General features: G+C 33.0%; 1 protein-coding gene across 1 annotated transcript; it reads left to right on the forward strand.

Moving 5' to 3' along the window:
* The first annotated feature begins 4,935 nt into the window (after positions 1–4,935).
* Positions 4,936–7,630, forward strand: LOC145620861 (protein trichome birefringence-like 40). Its single transcript, XM_081675581.1, has 4 exons — positions 4,936–5,322; positions 5,616–5,793; positions 6,042–6,226; positions 7,136–7,630. The coding sequence occupies exons 1-4, from the start codon at positions 4,946–4,948 to the stop codon at positions 7,623–7,625; spliced, it is 1,230 nt and encodes a 409-aa protein (XP_081531707.1). The 5' UTR covers positions 4,936–4,945; the 3' UTR covers positions 7,626–7,630.
* Positions 7,631–22,644: the final 15,014 nt, after the last annotated feature.

Here is a 22,644-nt window from a genome sequence, read left to right on the forward strand (position 1 = left end):
ATCGATGAACATTTTAACTACAACCAAAATCCAATTTTAGACCACGTTTACCGAAATATAACATCATTGTATCAACAAATAATCCCAAATTAATATTGGCTCGGTGTCATCTTTTATATAAAAAAATAATTAATGACGTCACATTCCAATGAAAGTGACCAAAACTCGGATTTTGGTTGTAATTTAAATATTTTATGGCTTTTTTGGTTGTAATTTGCAAAATTAAAGAGTGATCGTTGTAACCCGTAAAAAGGATACTTTTGCCGATTGTAATTAGCAAATTTGTTTATAGGTCATTATATATTAAATAGTTATCTTAAATTCTTGAGATGCTTGTATCCTTGTAAAAAATATAAATAACATAAAATACTATTAAAGCACATTAAGAAATATATACGTTGCACAAACCAAAAAGTTATTCCCTTCGTCTCTTATTAATATTTATGCCTTTGACCATTTTTCTCCTGTAAAAATTTTCTAAATGTACTGTGAAGATTAAAAGAAACGAAGAGAGTATTAAATTATTAGTTTGCTAACCAATGCAATTCCCGATTTAGATTTAAATATTTTATAATCGATGGAATTATTGTGATGGATATTTTGTAATACTAGTTTTTGTAAACTAAATCGAATCCGTCCATTGGGGATAGAAAAGGAATCGAATCCAAATAGATCTAGATCCGATTTTCTTTCATGATTCGGATCCTAAAATATTCTTTGTAGATTTATTGTTCTAGGTTGTATTCCGTAAGATTTGTTTTATAGCTAATTTAATTGTGAATAGTACTCCCTCCGTTTCATTTTGTTAGTCCAATATACTATTTTGGGCATTTCAAAATGATAAACCCACATTGAATATTTCTTAACATTATTATAAGATGAATAATTTTCATAATCCATGAACAATTAATCTAATTGGGTGTTTGAAGAATCAAATAATTTTGATTGGTTAATGTATGTGCTAGAGGATTGCTGACATGGCAAATATTCCAATCAAAATTTATAATAGGCGATTAATTATAGCCAATAACCATAAATAAAACAAGAAAAGACAAAACATTAATTACAAAGTTGCAATCAAATTCCAAATTACTCAGATTCCTCATTTTCTTATTTTAAGTGATTGATTCCAAAGGGGACTAACAAAGTGAAACGGAGGGATTACCTACAATAATAATAATAATAATAATAATAATAATAATAATATAATAATGTATGCAACACATGCATTAATTTGAATGATGAAAGTACTAATTAAAATAAGTCAATTGGATATTTAACGTGCACGACGCGTAGAGGATACTAAGGAGTAGTTTTCAACATGAGCATTGATCGGAATTTTTTCATTTAATTTATAAATGAAAACTAATCAAAATAATCAAACGGGATGAATGAAATGGGCCAAAAAAAAGGTGATGAAAGAAATTCTTTCCCTTGTGTATCATTTACAAAGCATGTAATGAGGCCGAGTACGTACACGATATAAGAAAAAACTATATTGTCTATAAATTGGTTTTTGAATGGAATTACCAAGGTGAACAATTGATGGAAAATCAATACTCCCTCAGTGGTTTTTTTTAAGTGTTACACTTTTTATTTCCGGCCGTGTTTTTTTAAGTATTATATTTTTTTTAGCAAAAAACTACATTAAAATATTATATCTCTCTCCTCTCATGGTCCCCACCCAAACCTACTACTACTTCTTTATTATATTTTTCCTCTCACATTATTCATTACTTTTCAATAAACTATTAATTCCACTATCTATCTTTTACAATTTTTTCATACTCCAACTACCCCACTTACCTCTTATTTTATTTAAGTCAATTAAATTACCTAAAACTATGTGCCGATCAAACTGTAACACTTAAAAAAACACGAAGGGAGTAGCAAATGTTGTTGTATACTACGTATTCTAAACCAAATATTGTAGAAAAAAAATACATTTTAATAATTCTTATTAAGATTTATTATCTAATAATAATCCCAACCATGCTGTCAGTTTGCCTCCAATAGTACTAATGACCGGTAACTTACTGAGAGAATAATTTCTTTTTTTTAGCAGCCAAGTGTCACCACGTGATTGCTCCAACTCCACAATTTAAAAAAAAAATAATAAAAAAAAGAAAAATCACAAAACATATTCCTAGCCACCCCCTATCCCTTCCCCCAGCCATTCCCCCACCATGAAACCCAAGGCTAGATCCCCAGCCCAACGGAAGCCGATCAGCCATTTCCCCTAACCCTTTGAAAATGGCATCCTGGTTTCCGCTCATTGGTGCTCGTGATCGTTTTCCTCCGATCAACAACAGTCTTCTTAAAATCTTTGGCTTAAAAATCTGCCTCAATTCTCCGGTGTTCATCACTCTCCACCGCGTTCTCAACTCTTACCAGATTCTACTCTCATTTTTGAGGTTCACCTCACCAAAAACCGCCTCAATCACGAAAGTTTAATTTTTGACAATACAATGACGATGATTTCAAAACTGAGTGAAAGTTTTGGAGGAGAAGAGAGAATTTGGTGTGAGAGAAGCGGAGGTTTTCGTGGTGGCTGGCTAGGGTGGTTTCAGGGGTGGGAGGGGCAGGTCGACCGTTTTTGCGAGATAAGGAGGCGACTGACTGTTTTTCGGTAGGCTGGGGATTAGGATCTAGGTGTTACGGCGGGGGAATGGGAGGTGGGTGGTGGCTGTTAGGATTTTGGGTTTTTTTTTAAAAAAATTTAGACCAATCACGTGTTGACACGTGTCATGGTTATTACATTTTATAACGGGTGATTTACCGATCGTTGATTGGTTGGGACCATTGGAGGCAAACTGATAACATAGTTAGGATTATTAGATAATAAACCTTAGTCGAGATTATTTAATGTAAATCGTCCATAGTTGAGATATTGTATATGTAGGCGTTAATATGAAAATAATCATAATTGTAGCATATCCGAAACAAAAATAAAACATAAAAGAAAATTTTAATTATTTAATTAGAGTGCACTCGTACTAATGTATATGATACATTCTTTGTGTCAACAATTAACTAAGATATTGTAGTTCCTAAAAATATTTCTTGGTTAATTTATTAAAATATATAGTTATTGCTTTATTTTTTTATTTTAAAGAAGAAACATTGTGTAGTATATATACTATTAATATGTAAACTACGTATAATGTAGATATAATTTGGTGTTAGATTAGTGAGGTTGTTCATCCCAAGTCCCATGTGGAAAGAATAAGGAAGAAAAGTTCTTCTTATAAGTTAGAGCACACTTCAATAATTATTATGAGACCTTTTTAGAAGGTGTCTAAAAACAAATCCGTGAGAATTGGGTCCAAAGCCGACAATATATATCATACTAATGAGGAGTAGTATGTGTGCGCGGCTTAACAAGGTGAGTGACCTAGGCCTAACGAGTGGTATAAGAGCCAATAGTTCAGCAGGGAGCCAGGGACAGCTCAAGCGTTATGTTTGTGGAATACTCCATCAAATGTGTGACCTCGTGATTGAAAATTTGTGGTGCCTTGTATCAAAAGTCTACTTGATATGGTGGTCAGGTGACGATTCGTGGTAGTAGCTTCGTGCAAGATAGTTTTGCTAGAGGGGAGGATTTTTGAGGTTGTTCATCCAAAGTCGCACATAGAAAGAAAAAGTAAAAAAAGACTTCCTTATCATTATGTAAGTGCACGCTCTATTTAGTGTGAGGATTTTTGGGAAGGTGTCTAAAGCTATTCATACGGGCTAGGTCCATATCAAACAGTATCATACGTACTAATGTGAAATATTGTGTGCGCACGGCCCAATAGGGTGATTGACTAACTCGTTTCTTGAAAGTGTCATTTTTATGGGACATGCTTTTCTTGAAAGTGTATTAAGTTGTCAATTTGGTGATTTGCACATTGTATAATTTGTGGATCTAACCATCTCCAATGGTGAGATTTAACTTTGAGTATTGAAATACAAAATGAGTTTTTTTTAACCTCCAATGGTGATACCCAACCTACTTCTCAATTTAGCAACTCATGTGAAGTCTAATTTCCCAATAGTGAGATTTTCTAAAGTATACCAATTTCATTTCAATTTATGGCCCACCAAATCATATTATAAGTTTTTTTTAGAAAAAAATAAAATTAAAACTTAAAAAAATTACAAAACATATTATAATATTGATAAGTGCCCACACTTTTTGTCAAATGAGACTCAAAGTTGAGTATCTAAACTCAACAACTTTCTTTTGGAGTTGCTAAGTTTAGATACCAACTTATTGGTATCCTTTGTAAAAAAATACTCTTTCTTTCCTAAAGAAACTCCCTCAAGTCTCACCATTGGAAAGGCTTACATCCAAAATTGATCCAGATTTGTTGGCTTGTAATCTTCAAAAGTTATATGATAATCGTAAATTGAACTGGATTGGATTGCATCTTATGATTAAACTACACTATAATCATTTGTCCAAATAAATTAATAAACTAATAATTTGATTAAATGAGAATTAGTTGACCCAACTATCTAGCAATACTTTTGTCCTATACTCTTTCATTAGCCACATACTATTAATGTATTATAATTATTCCTAACTTAAGACACTTATGTAATAGTACTATTCTATGTTAGTTTAATCATAACAACTTGTGTATCTTAATTCTTGTTTTTCTGAGATTAGAGGGATAAATAGTTTGTCGACCGACTTTTTATTTTTAACTAGGTAATTATAATAGAATAGCATGAATTAATCAATTTATTGTGGGTATTCTTTAATTGTGAAGATAAGTGATTAGACAAAGTAATAATGATTTTGAAATTGATGCAATAATATATTTCGTACTCCGTAATTTCGTGGATAGCAACAAAGTTGACCTATTATGATTATTTTAACAATTAAATTCCATATAAACATAGTATACTAAATCAATTTTAAGCATAAATTAAATTGATCAATTTTTTTCCAAGTCATATGGAGATGAAGTCTTCCATCACCGACACATGGAGGCTCTTCGGGCTTGGAAGCTTAGTTGGGTGGCTTATTCTTCTTCTTTTTATGCAACAAAACAACTATAATATGAATCTTTTAGCTATTAGAAATATTATAGGGCCTTTTAATATAACTATTAGTTCAATAGACGTATCAAATTTTAGGGGAAAACAATTAAGCATTGAGAAGAAATGCAATATATTTGATGGAAGATGGGTGTATAAGCCGGAAGAAAGTCCGACCTATGATCCGCTCAAATGTCCATTTGTTGAGGAGAAGATGAGTTGCAAGAAGAATGGAAGGCCAGATCTTGCTTACGAGCATTGGCAATGGGAGGCTAGAGATTGTTCGATACCATTGTAAGTATGTATAGATAATTAATCTTATTCTTATATATATATTATTGCATGATGAAGTATATTAGCAACAAAGAATTCCTAGTAAGGGAACTGTTTTACCTAGAGTGATTTCGAGTTTGTTCGAGCCCTAGGAATGTATATCGTTTGACTTGACTCAAATTCAGATTAGTCAAAGTCTAATAGGTTATTATCAATAAATGGATGAAGCACTTTAAAATACAGGGATTGTATGTACATTATTAACAAATAATAAGACAACATTAACATGATTATGTGCTCTTTGATTTCTTTAGGCTTAACGGAACGGATATGGTGGAAAGGCTGAGGAACAAGAGGGTGATCTTAGTAGGAGATTCACTAAATAGAAATATGTGGGAGTCTCTTGCTTGCACCCTCTACTCCTCAATTCCCTTGACTCGAGCTGTTGTGAAAGACAATAGCAGCATTCCAGCAATCACCTTGACTGCAAAGGTATATATGCATTTATTTTCTTTCAACAAGATTAATCAAATTTGGTTCATGTTAGCCGACCCCACTTTTGGGATTAAGGCTTTGATTGATTGATTGATTGATTGATTTTCTTTCAACAAGATTATCACATTACTAGTTCAAATTACACGAGTATTTTCTAATAGAGGGAGAATGATACTATGATATAAAACCATTAATTATTTATTATCACCACAAGATGATTAATCATATTACGGTATTCCATGCAGGATTACAACTTCACAGTTGAGTTTTATTGGAGCCCATTTCTAGTTGACTTCAACCTAAACCATAAAAGCGGGAAAAAGGTTCTAGTCCTCGATAAACTTTCACCCAACTCAAAACATTGGCCAGGGGCAGATATCATGGTATTCAACTCAGGCCATTGGTGGGCTCAGACTGGAACTTACAAAAGGTATGTATTAATTTCTTGTCCATTTCTTGTTCGTTTTTACCACATCGTATTAATGACCCACTAGATACCTACATTACGTAAAAATGTAAGATATATTTAAGATTAATACAGTAAATTTTTAAGCTTTTTAATTTAGTACTCCGTCTTACCAAAAAAAAAAAAAAAAAAAAAAAAAAACATTTCTCTCGAACACATATTTTTCAAAGAGTACTAGAGTTAAGATAGATGCCTTAGATGGTGGATATTGTTTATAAAATTTCTTACGAAGTAAGAGATAGCTTAGACCATATACAAAGTATATATTTACATAGAGTAAAAAAAAAAAATCTATAAAGAAAAAGAATTTAAAATATTATTACTCCCTCCTTTGCTAAATATTCACAACACTTGCTTTTTTTAGAGTCATTTCTAAGTAATTGAAAATTTGCGGAATTTATTGTTTTAGTATATATATGGACTAACTAATATTTTATTATTTGTTTCATTCATTTTAATTAATTAAAATGTTATTTTATTCCTCTCCTACAAATAAACATAAATAATAAAATTACCCTCATCATTAACCTCTTGTACATTTAAAAAATCAATTTTCATGTATTATTGCTTGTCCTCCCAAAAATACTCATAAATACAAGTGTTGCAAGTATTTGAAAACTGAGGACGGATGTATGTCAAGGTGAATCCTATTCAAGGAAGATTTGGGACAACTTGGTTAGACAAGCTAAGATTTAAAGAGAAATTACAAGATTTTTTTACGTAGAAAGTTGTAATTATATCTATATTGAGTTTATTGCTTTAGAACAACTTAACATAAAAGTGTGGTATCTTATTTAGTGACAAACAAACAAGTAGATAACATTTAATTTTATGTACAAGAGAAGTAAACAAACAATGGGTACACCTTTTCAGGTATGATTTGCTTGAATACGATGGAAAATTAATCGAAGACATGGAACTAGAGTTAGCTTATGAAAAAGGCATGAGAACATGGCAAACATGGGTTGAAGAAAATGTGGATCCAAAGAAAACAAGTGTGTATTTTAGGAGTATTTCAACCGAACATAAATCGTCGAAATCGGATCAATGGTGTTACAAGAAAACTCAACCTATAAAGGATGAATCATACATATCATACTACCCAAATTCATTGGTTGAAATTATAGAGAAGGTTATACAAGAGAAGAGAAAAACACAAGTGAAATATTTGAACATTACAAAATTGTCTGAGTATAGAATAGATGCACATCCATCAATGTATAGGTATAAAGATTGGAAGAATCTTACAAAAGTATATAAGGATGTTCTTCCAGCTCATGCTGATTGTAGTCATTGGTGTCTTCCTGGAGTTCCGGATACATGGAATAGGTTATTGTATGCTTCTCTTTTCTATGATCTATAATATAGTATTTTATGGAGATATGCTTAGCTACTAATTAGCTATTACCATTCCTTGATCTTGTTTTTTTGGTTAACATTGTATTATTTATTTATTTTGTCTTTTCTCCTTTGACTAGTTTATTCAATAAGACTAAGTTAGGTCCTGTGCCCGATAATTTTACTAATCGTTTTTTAAATTAACACTATATAAGTAAATTTACATAAATATTTATCATGAATTTATTATAAAAGAGTCTATTGTGAAAAATATATTTTAAAATATGCATTTGACTATATAATGTATTGTGGAAAGACACATCTATCAAATCTTTTATTCATGTTCATAAGAAAATAATCTTATTTTGGGAATAAATATTTTGGGAATTTTACTCAAGTTTATAGTTGGCAATAAATATTTTTGGGAATGACACATTTAATTATTTATTTATGTATAAATTTTTTTTCTACATCTAATTTTTTTTATAGAAATATTTTAAAAAATGTAAGGGACACACCAAAAAAATGACACATGTCATTTCTGTTGTGTCTTTTACTATATAGTTATTAATTATTGATTATATCATGAAAAATATATAACCAAATTATTGATAATGCAGGAGACATTTGATCGGACCCAAAACTCAATGACCAATTTGACCCAATTAATGACTCGTGGTGACCCAGGCCACAACTTGATTTCATCCCAAACATTTTTATCCAACTTGAAAATTATGTGATTCCAAATCGATGTCAAGTTGACCTTTTTTTCCCCTACCTTTACCATAACATGTGAAGTATATTTTTTACAAAACTAATCTAGGGTTTAATCTAATAACTACAATGGTAAACCATGAATAAAAATTAGATTTTTATTATTAATACTAATGTGTTCATTTTATTCCATTGAAAAATGAAACCCAGCCGATGTATAGTTTTTATATAATACATTTATACTACATAAAATAAGTGCAATGCACTGATTTTATAAATTATTTTGTATAATTCTTGTCATTTTTATAAAACTTTATACATTAATTTTTTTTAAAATATAATTCTTATTGAAAAAAAATTATTTTTTTTAATGTTAGTTATTAAATAACCTTTTCCAATTAATCTGATAAAATTTTTAATATCAAAATACTTTTTTTTTTAAAGATATCACCTACATCAAAATTAAATTTAAATTCTTAAATCTAATTCCTTAATTGTATGGTGATCTATCATTGAATTTTTTAATTCTAAAATGAAATATGAATCTCTTTTTTAATTAGTTAAAATAAAGCTTAACTTTTCTTATATGTGTGGCACTATAAACACGGTTGAAAATTACCTCTTTTATATATATAATAGGAAGCTTGTGGGATACATGAATTTTTCACACTATTAAAATTCGGCAAAATTGCGACCGTCTCTGATGGTCGCTGAAAATAGCAAAAACGGTAGCTAAAAATAATTGCGACCGTCAACGGTCGTAACGTGGTGGTCGTTATTTACTTGGACGCAAAAAAGCATTATTATGACCGTTTGACTGTCGCAAATTTTTTGCGACCGTTTTTATTATTTTCAACGACTATTTGGAAAACGGTCGCAAATAATAATAATTGCGACCAGTTCAATCAGCAGTCGCAAAATTGAAATTAGCGACCGTCATAAGCCGTCGCTAAAATAAAATAAAAAAATATAAACAAAAATTCACACTACCCCTGTACTTCACATCAGCCTCACCAACCCACCGAAACCACCTTTACCCACCACCACTACCAAACCTAACCACCTTTACCCACCACCATTGCCAACCCAAATCACCTTTACCTACTGCCCACCCTAAAATACCACCAGCCACCACGAATTCCCATCCTTTTCCAAAAAAACCCCAATCAGCCACCACAAAATCCACCCCAAACAAAATTAACTAAAAAACGAACATGAAAATCAAACCCTCTTAAATTAACGAAAATCAAATCCAAAAATAACAAAATTCAAACAATTTCAACTTGAAAATCAAACACAAATATAAACGAAAATCAAACATAACATTACCCGAAAATAAAACCAAAAAATTACCGAAAAATCAAATCCAAAAGTTACTGGAAAATCAAATCCAAAAAATACCCAAAAATTAACGAAAACGAAATCAAACCCTAAAATGTACGAAATTCAAACTAGGTAAAAAACAAACAACAAAAATCAACCAAAAACGAAACCAAAAATCAACCAAAAACAAGAAAACATACCTCAAACCCCGAATTGACTTTGAATTCCACCTTAAATGTGGTTTAACAAGGAAAAACTCGACCATGAAAAGTCTAGATCTAGAGTTTTCATGGTCGAATTCGACCTTAAAAACCATTAAATTTTTTAACACCACCATGTACCCAAGCATATAACCAAGAGAAATACAGATCATAATAGAGAAAGAAGAAGGAGTGGCATGAGAAATGAAGAAATCAGGGTTAGGGTAAGTTGGCCACTTCTTTTACACCCGATTTTTTAATAAAAAAAGTTAACCAGTTTGCGACTGCTAATAATGGTCGCAAAATTACGACCGATTCTAAAACAGCCTCAATGAGAGTAATTTGCAACTGCTTTTAATGGTCGCAAACATTTTACACACGTATTTTATTTTTAAAATTAAAAAATGTTAAAGTACCTTTGTGATGGTTTAATAGCCCAAAATGATCCCAAAAATGGTCGCTAGTCTGCGACCGCTTAGAAAACGGTCACAATATTGCGATCGCGTAAAAATCGGTTGTGGATTTTATATTTTGCGACTGTTTTCTTGACGGTCGTAAAAAAACGGTCGCAATTTCATCGAATTTTAGTATTTATAAGTATATCGTATAATTCTTGTCATCTCTGCTTTATAAATCTTAGTAATTTAATTTTTCAATAAGTTCCTATCGGAAAAAAAAGAATTGTTATGTAAGTTATTATAAAATAGATTCTTTTTTTCCAATTTATTAGAGTTTTAGATAAAATTCATTATATCAAACGATAATTTTTTTTTTTTAAAAAAAATAAATTTTAGTATTTGCTATTTAAATTGAATTTAAATTTACACGTTAATTTTACTTCTATAACATTTGAATATTTTAATTCCAAAATAAAAATTGAATATCTTTATTCATTGATTGAAATAATACATTTCCATAATATAACGCAAAGTAAGAAGTGATTAAGAAAATGCATTTTTTTGTTATGTTTTTTTAATTCTTTATTTATTATAAAACTATGAGATAAATTTTAAAGAATGATTCAAACTTTAAATAATACCAAAACTCCTAGCAAAAAACACTATTTAAATTCTTAACTTCATGGATTATTAATATCATTTGAATGTATTTGATTTTGTTACGCACGTAATTATACTCTGTTTATATGTTTTTATTATAATAAGTTTTTATGTAAATTGTTATTTCTTATTTATTTACATGTAATTATTTGTCGAATATATATGAAATGAGAAAATAAAATTTCTCTTTACACATATCAATAAGGATATTGGGGCCATTTAAATTTGGCCTTGTTGTGATATAATAGTATAAAGTTATTTTAAATTTTCAAAGTTTTTTTTCTTCTGAAGAACTCCAATGTCAACTGCAAAATAAACAAATAATACTTTTAAATTTCGTAAATTTTCATTAATAATTTACTAAACAAAAAAAGTTTTTAGTTTGTTGCACATAATGTGTAGCTATAAAAATAACACATGTATGTTGTAAACATGTAATATGAAATGCAAATAGTAATTTAATAATAATGAATGTAAAAACCAAGAATAACAAGTTTATTTTTTTAAAAAAATAAAAATCATTCTAAATTACTAAATTAAACTACTAACAAATTCTTTAATACAACTAAAATTAAAAAGAAAAAATGAATTAAAGTGAAAAGTATTGCTAATATTTATAGGGATGAGAGCTAGAGGGACGAGAACTAGAGATGACTTGTGCAAATTCAACGAAATTTTAGATAAATTGAATTCAACCCATTACACATAATGTCTATTCATTTGATGTTAATGATCAAGATGTTCCTAATACCAATTTTAATACATTGCTAATATTTATACCTTTTACCTTCTTTGAGAGGTGCAAATCTTGAGTGTGAGGGCTCCTATGAGTAACACCACTTTATTAGTAAAAAAAAAAAAAAAAAAAAACCTAGGTGTGAAGCCCGTGCGCACGGCTTTGTTTTTATTATTATTATTATTATTATTATTATTATTATTATTATTTTATTATTATTATTATTATTATTAATGAATAGATAAAGTTATTAATATGAAGACATTAATTATTGATGTAACCAATAAGCTATTGTAATTGTTTTCAAAAGGAAAAAAAATATTGAAATTAATTAAAAACTACTTTTTATTAATAATATAATTAGAAATGAATTTGCCAGGTTTAAATAGATATCTTGGGCTTTTCCGTGAATGATGCTTGCAGAATTATTCTATTCCCCTTTTCAACTCCAATTATGTAGTATGTAGAGTCTATTCTTTTTCTGTAGTTGTGGTACAAGTATCTTGGGTCTCCGATAAATGTTGGTGGCAAGATTATTTTTTTCCAGTATGTAGCCTTGGTTGTATCGTCATTTTCCATTGCATCCCTTATGGTATTGTAAATTTCACCTCTACGTTGTGGGATCTTCGACTATGAAACGAAACCAATTAATACTATTTGTACATGTTATGTGTTTAATTGATGGTGCATGTACTATGAATAAATTAGTGTCTATTTATAAGGAAATACAGTAAATCATATCTTCTTAAAATAAATTTTATCGATTTTTTTTAATCTAATCTAATATTTTGAATTGTTATCTATATCATTTTTATTTTGGGTATTCATAATAATCATTATTAATCACACTAATCATTAGCACTTGTATTTTTATAAAAAAAAAAAAATCTTTTTAATGGGTTTTGATATACATTTGTATGTATTATTTCTTCCGTTTTATTTTACTTGCAACACTTCCCTAAAAAGGAAATGTCACAATACTTGCAACATACTATAAAAGGACATGGCCCACTAAATTACACTCCTTACAACCACTCATCCTTAGTTCGTTGTATCTTTTTCATTATTTGTTGCATCTTCTTTGTCGTCCTTCATATCAAATAGTACACCAATCACATTATTTTTTGAAAAAGTTTAAAATATTTTTACGAAACTTTAAAAAGGTAACTTTTGTTTAAAATAATACCAACTATCAACGGTGAGTGCAAAATAATATGAACTCAACTATTTGCTATTATTGGTACCACCTTTTATACTATACGTGCAAAATAGTACGCAAGTCACCAAAACGTATTTTGAGTAATATTCCTCTATATTTATTACTATATTATAATTTTTTTTTTCAAAATATTGTATTAATAATTTCCCTTACAAGCAAATTAATAATGCATGCAACACCCCTTTGTGAGTTTTTTTTTAGTTGTCAATATATATTTAAATTATTTATTTCAAAATACATGTAGTGATTATTTCTACTACCATTATACCACACAATATTAAATAGGGTATTTTTGATTTAATTAGTTTCAAAATTTGTTTTAAAAATCCAAAAAAATCCCTACATTATTTTGGTTGGTGAATGTGGGAAAATTACGGATATTTTAAAACTAATTATATCAACATAATAATAAGGCATTTAAATACCCTATTTACTATTGTGTGATGTAGAAATTAATATATGTATTATGAAAAAAAAATTAATTACACATTGATTATTTTTTTTTTAAAAAAATCCTAACAAAATGGTGGGGCATTATTAATTTGGATTGTAAGGAAAATCGTTAACATAATACTATGTATGTATTTTGAAAAGAAAACATAAAATTAACATAAAAAAGAAAATTAATTACAAAGATAGATGAAATGTTCATCGAAATACATTTTTGGAGATTGGCGTACTATTTTGCACATATAGTATAAAAGGTGGTACCACTAATAGCAAAGAGTTGAGTTTGTATTATTTTGCACACACCGTTGATAGTTAGTATTATTTTAAGCCAATTTTCAATTTTTTTTTTATAACACTTCATCATAGTGAATGTTTGTCGTGATATTTTACGATTATAAATAGTGATTTTAACTTTGCAAGTTAAATCTTTCCCTATAGTATTTTTAATTATCTTTGGTATTTCCAATTCCTAGCTCATTTCTCCACACCATAACTTACTTTCCACTTTTCGTATCCACATCACAAAATCGAGAGAAAATAATTTTATGGCCCTATAATTTTGATCCAATTATTATTTAATTGGATAGACCTTTCAATAAGCTTTCCAACAGTATATCATAAGCCCAATTTCGATTTGAAACGAAGAAGATATGAGCCTAACATTAAACTCGGCCCAAAACCGACACCCTTCTACTAATTGGTCATATATTAAAATGTACAACTGATTTTCACCTTTTTCTAATTGGGTTGGAAAGTAGACTGGATAATCTTTCCAATGATATATTATATGCCTTATTCCAAGTTACGGATCAAAAGTTATCGTAGTTACAAAAACGCGTAAAAAACTAGAATTGCCGCGCAGCAACATAACTGTCGCGTCGCGGGAGAGAGTGACGTGGCACAGGGGTTTGTACCGTGTCACGGTACACATACTGTGACACGATGCTTTTCCGCGTCATTTCCGCATGCTTATTCCACCGTGACACGGTGTATTGTACCGTGCTGCGGTGGGCTTTGTCGTGTCGCGGCATTCTTTGTCGTGTCACGGTTGTCATTTCCGCATTTTCACGTGCTTATTTCACTGTGACACGGTGTACTGTACCGTGCCACGGTTGGCATTGCAGTGTTGTGGTATTCTTTGCCGTGTCACGGTATAACCGTGACACGTGATTTTTCCGTGTTTTCTCCGCGTAATCCCTAAACGCGTTTTATCTTTTGCAGTCTGTTATCTGTCCTGCGTCACACTAATTTCCCCCGTGTCACGGGAATCCTTGCCGTGTCGCGGCAACATTTGCCGTGTCGCGGCAACCGTTTTTAGGGTTTTTATCTTTTTAGGGTTTCGTGTGTTCCCTCTGCTCATTTTCCCTATAAATACCCCCTCCTTTCTGTAGTTCGGCACCAACAATCACTCTCTCTCACCTTACACAAAAAATCATTCTCTTCTCCTTCTTTAACCTAATTTCTAGCCTCCTTATTCTTCCATAAAACTTTCCCTAAGCACTCCAATGAGTCCATACATGACCCGAGATTCCGTCCTTAAACCAAGGAGTGAAAGGTATAATTAACAGAGGGTTTGGACCAAATCAACTCTACTTTTATTTAATTTTATTTCTATTTAATTAATATTTTTATTGAAAATACTAACAATTTATTCATGATGTAGCAATTTTAAGGAGCGCGCGTAATGTGAGTAATTAATTAATTTAATTACTCTTATTTTTATTTTATATTGCTAGTATCATGATTAGAATAATAATTTGATTAAACTAACACTATTATTGTTGAATTGCTTCCAATATTGATGTTGATTCTATTGTTATTGTGATCACCATATTGCATGTTTAAAGGGAATATGTAATTGAAAATCACGCCTAATAAGATAATTTGGACAACCGGTTTAGGTTCCTTTAATCTTGTTATTGATCGATCGAAGTGATCACAATATTATAAAATTATATGTTGCATTAATATTAAACCATTTTAGCTTAATAATAGTTTAATTTGGAGCGAATTGAATATTTTGTTTGTATGCCTTTGAGATCGCAGGAATACTTTTCATTATAAGAATCGAGTAGAGGCTAATACGGGCGAATGTGACTCCATGACTCACTTCGCACCATCTTTCCCGATCCTCCTTTCATGGTTCCGAACCATATGGAGTTAGTAATCTCATGGATTATAAAATGGGGTGTAACCTTCACGGGTCAATCGTTGTTGCCTTTCGTTGTCCCTTAATCGTGGTTGCCTTATAATGATCCGTGAATGGTTTACAAGTTCCTTAAAAACTTGTTGGCGGCTCCCTACTTTGGTTTGTCCCTAATTGTATCGTGTCCCTAATCGTAATGTCAATTCTTACTTCCTATAGTGCCAAGCATATTCACACATGCTTTCACGTAGGCGCACTTCAAACGGCGCCTAGAACTACAGACCCTTCGAAGCTTATTACGCCAGCAGAGGGATTAGTTCAAGGATGGCGAAGACCGTGAAGGTGACTACTCCAAGTGGAAGGAAGATCTCCATAACAACAGAACAAGGGCCAATGTTCGAAGAGTCGTCAGAGTCCGAGTCCGAGTCTTCCCCTATCGAGTCTTCTAAATCCCTAGCTATAGCATCTCTCCCTAGTTCTTCTATTTCAGCACCTACTCCTAGGATAGTTAATAGTCAAGTCCTAACGGACATCTCTGTAATTTATATAATGGTTTCCATATTAAGAAGGGGATTCCGCGTGCAAAGCGCGTTTAGGCTTTTAATAAGCGGCAAACGAAAAGGCTGTCGCCATGTGACAAGCCTATCGTTTAGCGCTGGATCCTGTCGTTTGCGACAGGGGCGAGTTTTATTCCGTATGGAACTCGATCTAATTTCTATCATTTTTGGACTGTTTTCTATAAATAGGGTCCTTGATCTTCCGTTTTCAATCATCAACAATCACCCAGAAATCTCTGATTCTCTCTTTCTCTCTTAAGCATTAGCTTATTCTTTCTCTCTTGCTTTATAGCCTAGACTTTTCAAAAAACAACCACACTCATTAGTTCTAGACAAGCCTAGCCAAGCTCGAAATTGCCTTTGCCCTAGACGTGAAAGGTTGATACTTTCTGAGGGTTTGGACCCCAAATCCAATTTCTAAACCCTTTATTGAAATTATTTATTTAGTTTAATTGTTTTATTTATTATTTTATTGAAGTTTACTAACGCGTTTATTTTGTTATTAGCAAGAGGTACGAGGCATCAAAGTAAGTAATTTGATTGCTTAATTATTCTTTTTATATATGAATCATTCTTATTAATTCCTAATATCGTGTTAGGATGTTATTATTTCTTTCTAGTATAATATTTATGGTGCTTCCTATTCTTTCTAATATTATATCAATATCATGTTAGCATCATGTTTGGGTTAAAGCTTTGATCTTTAATGTTTAGTGACATGCTAGGGTTTGTTATTAATCTTGTTCGTATCATGCCTAGGATCTTGCTATTGATATTAAGCTTTATTGTTATTATGATAATTGTTGGGCTTATAATTAATATTATCATGTTGCTTGATGTATATATTATTGTTATTGCTTGATCACGTTTTTTATGCATGTTTAAAGGGAATTGGTACTTGAAATCACGCCTAATAAGAAAATAAATAATTTGGTTTAGGCTAATATGATTTTAATTCAAGTGATAGCTAATAATAGTTTTATTTGTGCATTAATATTCAACCAACATAGATTAAACAGGTTTAGCGGTAATCTAATGATTGCATGTTAGTTAGAAAGCGCAAATGAATATGAGAAGAATAAAGTATAGGCCTATTTTATAGGGCGGTTCAATCTCTTTTAGGTTGGATTCGTACTTTCATTCCCGAATATCCAGTCATGGTTCCAGACCACTATGGAGTTAGCGATCTCATGGATCGTGAAAGGGTGTAACCTTCACCCTGTGAACGGTTTACAAGTTCCTAAAACTTGTTGGCGACTCTTTTGCTTTCGTTTCTGTCCCTTTAGACGCCACCATGCTTAAGTGTATGATCACAGTGGGGTTTAAGTTTGGGATGCTTGAAATTACTCCCTATAGTAATTGAAACTAATTAAGAACCATAATTAAAGTTCAAGGGGGGTAAAAAAGTTCTAGATTTCGAGAGAGGGAGAAAGAGCATGTATCCTGCTTGCGCATGGGTTGGCAGCGGGTACGAGAATTCAATCCTCTTCGGAAATGGTGCAAAAACATTAGAACATCACTTAGAGAACTAAGAAAAGGAAAAAAATCGAAGGAAATTATGGAAGAAATGGAGATTGGAATGGAAGACCTAGAGATCGCAAGATTCATTGAGAAGCAAGTTCTCTCGCCCAAGTCTTAGATTGAGCAACTCAAGCAACATTCTGAACTTCAACGAAACTTTTCGGATTGGATCGGTGCTATATATAAAAGCAAATTCAGAGAGGGTGAAATCGAACCCAGGTAACAATATCCAAACAAATGATCTTTATACCCGTGTTTTGCATGCGAACTCTGCTAGAAATTTGCAAGTTGAATTGGAAGCTGTTGACAATCATAGTGATTTGAATAATTGTATGATATATAAAATGTAGGGATCAGAAGAGGGTCACTACGACACCCAGTATGTCACACACACAAGACAACTAACCCAAATTCAATATAGTGAAACCAAAATCTTACACAACCACAGCTAGACTACCAGGACAACAATATAGCAGTAGCAAAAGCTAAGTATAATAACACTAACAATAAAAATCACGGGACCGTTTAAGGAGTCCACCCTAGCTTCTCTTTTTGATAATTGAGGGTAAAATAAACCCAAGTCATTCTACACAAGGATTAACAATCCACTAACAACAACAAACCATAAGAGATCGAAATCTGAGAGCGAAAGAGTATAATTCACCCAAAAGACAGCAGTTTTGTCCGAATAGGATTCTCAACAAATCAAACGTCAAATTGACGATCCAACTGTCTAAAATGAAGAACTTGATGTCAGGGATAAGCTGTCAAAATTTGAGCACGATCAAACGGTGAAAACTTTGGCAACAACCAGTTTTTGAAGGCCGCCTAGAAAACTACAAAGGTAGAAGCTCTTGTAAAAGAACCCTAACTCTCTCTCTAATTTTGTGTGTGTATGCTCAGCTACTTGCTACCACCTTAGACACTTGTTTTGCCACAATATATCCCATCTAAAGCTTCCAAGAGAAGCCACAAAAGTCATCCCAAAAGCTTCTAGGAGAAGCCACAACTTAAGTCCCTAAATTGGACTTAATTCAAGCTAGTAATATGTAATAAAGATGGACCAAGTACATGGACCAAAACAAGATACATTTACTTCAATTGGGCTGGACCCATAGCATAAAAATGATGGGAGTAACAGGCATATGAATGAAATTGATTATGTGCATATTGAATTGGATGACATGCATAATCCAAGATGAAGTAGATTACTAGAATTTTGCAATTGTATATGCTATTTTTGAGGTGCAAACCCTCCTTTACCTGTAATCGAGGGGTTTTTAGGAGAATATGGAAATCTATGGGGATTGAGAAAGTTGTTTTTCTTGAAAAGGGTATATTTTCTGTTCGTTTCCTCATAATGGAGAACAAGGATAATGTTGTTTCTGGGGAAGAGAGTTATTCGATAACAAATCTAAAGGCATGGGAACCTGATTTGAAGATTAACGGGGAATAATTCAAAATTGTGCCTATTTGGGTACAACATTGGAATTTAGACTTGAAGTACTGGGGAGAGAAAGTAATTAGGAAGATTTTTGTGATCAAGCTAGGAAAATATGTAAAGCTTAATCCAACAACTACAAACCGAGTGAAACTTCAATTTACTAAAGTGTTGATTGAAGTTGGAATTAACCAGTCTCTCCCTGATCAAATTGAATTCATGAATGAGAAGGGTGTAATGGTGGAAATCATATTGAAGTATGATTGGAGACCGGTTGTATGCAGCTCTTGCAAAATACTTGGGCATTTTGCTCAAAATTGCAAGAGGAAGGGAGTGCAACAGAAAATTAAAAGAAGTAGAAATAAGATTAGAAGAAACCAGCTGATAAAATTACAGATGGGAATAAGGAGGTTAAGCAGAAGAAGGAAGATTTACCTAAGAGAGGAAAAGAAATAGCAGGAAGATGATGGGTTCAAAACCAGTGGCGAGATTGTGTAATGGAGTCCTAAAACATCTAGTAGGGTCCAAGTGCATAATACATTTTTTGCTTTAGCAGATGAGCAAATTGTATCAGAAAATGAGAGGGAGGAGCCTTTGATTGAACATGTCGCGGTGGGAGGAGAACCCTTTGGACAGTATGGATATAATCATGTCTTGGAATGTTAGAGGAGCTAGTCAACTTAACATACAAGCAGAAAGAGATTAAGAGATTAATTAAATTCTACAATTGTGGGTTGGTTGGTCTCCTTGAAACTAAGGTCAAATCTCCTATTCTAGGGGCTTTGTACCTTGATGTTTTTGATGGGTGGTGTTTCTCTTGTAATAACAGTATTCATCCTGGTGGAAGGATTGTTATTGGCTGGAATCTTGGTGCTTTAAATGTTAGTATCCTACTTATTACTAACTAGCTCATGCACTGTCATATCCAACCCAAAAACAGATTTGAAAGGTTTGCCGCTTGCATTTTTTTATATGGTTTCAACTCTACTACAGAGAAATTGGAGCTTTGAAAGGATTTAGAAGGGTTGTATGCCTGTGTGGATAGACCTTAGATAATAGTTGGAGACTTTAACTATGTGTTGGAGGCTGAAGAGAGAATTGGGGTTGCAGTCAGACGTAATGAAATTGACGATTTCAGAAAGTGTAGTGTGGAATATTGCCTTCTACAAAATATTAAGTGTAGTAGAAATTTCTATACTTGTAATAACAAGCAACATGGTACAACTAGAGTTTTCTCTAAAATTGACAGAGGCTTGGTGAATGATCAATCGTGTACTAGTTTTGAACATTTAGATTGATATAATTTTTTAGGAAAAATTGACATTTACTACCGGCCAAAGCACCATGTATCACATTTACTACCCATTTAAAAAAATATATTATATTACTACCACCCAAAATTATACGATTAAAATTTCACTACCACTTAACGAAATCCGTTAAGGTTTTGTTAAGTTTATTCAAAAAAAAGAATAAATAAAATTTCAAAAAAAAATTAACCTAGCCACCCCTCCCTCAACTGCCACTTCTTCCCTCCCCCCTGCCGGCGAACGCACCCCCCTCCCTTTCCCCCACCCCTACGCATCCAACGAACCCCCCTTCCCTTTCCCCGTTCTCGTTGCCCTAACACCAATCCTCAACCAAACCTTGAGGATCTACGATTAGCTCTGATTTTGGGGTTGTTTGCCGCGGCTTTGGCGATTTGGAATTGCACGGTTGCTGCTGCGTAAGGTTGGGGAAGAGGTGCGGCGCGGTTGCGATTGTGGGATGGTGTATGAAGAGGAGCTGCGCGTGGTGGCTGATTTGGTTGCAAGTTGTGGTGGTGGTTTGATGTGGCTGATGGAGCTGCTGTTGGTTTTAGGTGTTGGTAATTGGAGGCAGCAGCGGTGATGGTGGTGGAGATTGATGGTGGTTGGTTTGGTTGCGGATTGGTGTCGCGGCAGCGGGAACGGGAAAGGGAAGGGGGTTCGTTGGTTGCATAAGGGTGGGGGAAAGAGAGGTGGCAATTGAGGGGAGGGTGGCAGTGAGGTGGAGGGGAGGGGTGGCAGTTGCGGGGAGGGTGGTGAAGGCTACAAGGTGGTTGAACAGAGGCTAAACCCAACTAACAGAAATAGTAACGGCGTAAGTCACTTGGTAGTGAAATAAATATTTTGGAGATTTGGGTGGTAACTGGAAAAATTGATTTTAATAATCCCACCTTTACAAGGGATCTTCTATTATTGGTCCTTATGACCTGTAACCTGTACATTAGGTAAATCCTTTTTTTTTTTTAATCTGAGCGACACGTGTCATTAAATAATTGGTCAAAAAATTAGAATTTTATTTTAAAAAAAATTGGTAAAAAACCCAACAAAAGCCACCCCTGCCATCAGGCTTCTGCCACCAAAATCACCCCTGCCATCAACCTTCTGTCAGTAGCCCCCTCCCCTTGCCCCGCCGGTCGCCAAATCCTCCCCCAGTGGCAAGATCCATTTGACACCCCGCCCCACCACCAAAAACCGCCCCCCAAAACCACCAAAATTCCCAACGAAATTACCCAAAATAATCTGAACCAGATCAAACATGGGCATCGCTAATAGTAGGAGCAGCAACAAATGGAGGGGGACGATCATATGGTTTGAAGAGGTAAGCGAGGACCAAGCAGTGCGGAGTAAAGTGAGAGTGAGGAAAGATATGGTGAGTAGGAGGTCAGTTTGAATTTGGGTAGGAGTTTCGGTGGTTTTCAGGGGGGTGTTTGGCGATTGTCTATGATTTAGGGGGATTTTCGATGGTTCTTCGGGGATTATCGGCGGTTTCAAGTTGTTGGCTGTGGTGGTTATAGTTCAACGGGGTGGTTTGGTATTGGGGGGTTCCATGGCTGGCTTTTTAGGGCCGATTTTGGTGGGGCTAGGCTAGGCCGCTAGGGTAAGGAGAGGGTTTCACGGTGAGTTGGGGATGGCTGGTAGATGGTGGATTTTTTTTTAATGTCATTTTTCTTTTTTTAACCAATTATAAAATGACACGTGGCATCTTAACCCATCATAAACGGTTACCAACAGGTTAGGGACCAATAGAAGAATATCCCCTATAAAGGTGGGATTATTAAATAATAATCTAAGGGTGGCATTATTATCAGCGAACCGGTCAAAGGTGGGATTATTAGAATCAATTGTTCCAATAAAATTTTATTTTAAACGGGTAGCAAAATAAAGAGGAAAAAAACAAAAAAGGAAATGGGGCCTCCTATTTAGCGCTTGTTTAGGGTCTTTAGCTTAACCCTTCTTTAGTAGCTCAACTTGGGTCACTACACACAGAAGATACTCCATGGTATTGTCCATTAATATATTCACCTCCAAACGACTCTTTCGAATTAGAGCTGATGAGCCTTGTATCCGAATTGACCTTCATGTAACTAAACCCATCAAGTGGTGGAATAATGTCCTTTTTGCTCACAGGATTTCTATTAGAAATACACTTATCAACCAAAGGGTTAGTAGCATCGATTCTCAAACAAGTACCACCATCAAAAGTAAAATTATGGTCATTAAAAAGCTTAAACACAACTTGTTTATCATGAGCTCTAATGGTCACTTGTCTTTTAGGAACATCTATTAAAGCTTGAGTTGTAGCAAGAAAAGGGCGACCAAAGATGAGCGGGATCTTAATGTCTTCTTTCATATCCACTGCAACAAAGTCAACA

This window comes from Chenopodium album, chromosome 27 (assembly GCF_948465745.1).
Source record: "Chenopodium album chromosome 27, dcCheAlbu1.1, whole genome shotgun sequence".
Lineage (NCBI taxonomy): Eukaryota > Viridiplantae > Streptophyta > Magnoliopsida > Caryophyllales > Amaranthaceae > Chenopodium > Chenopodium album.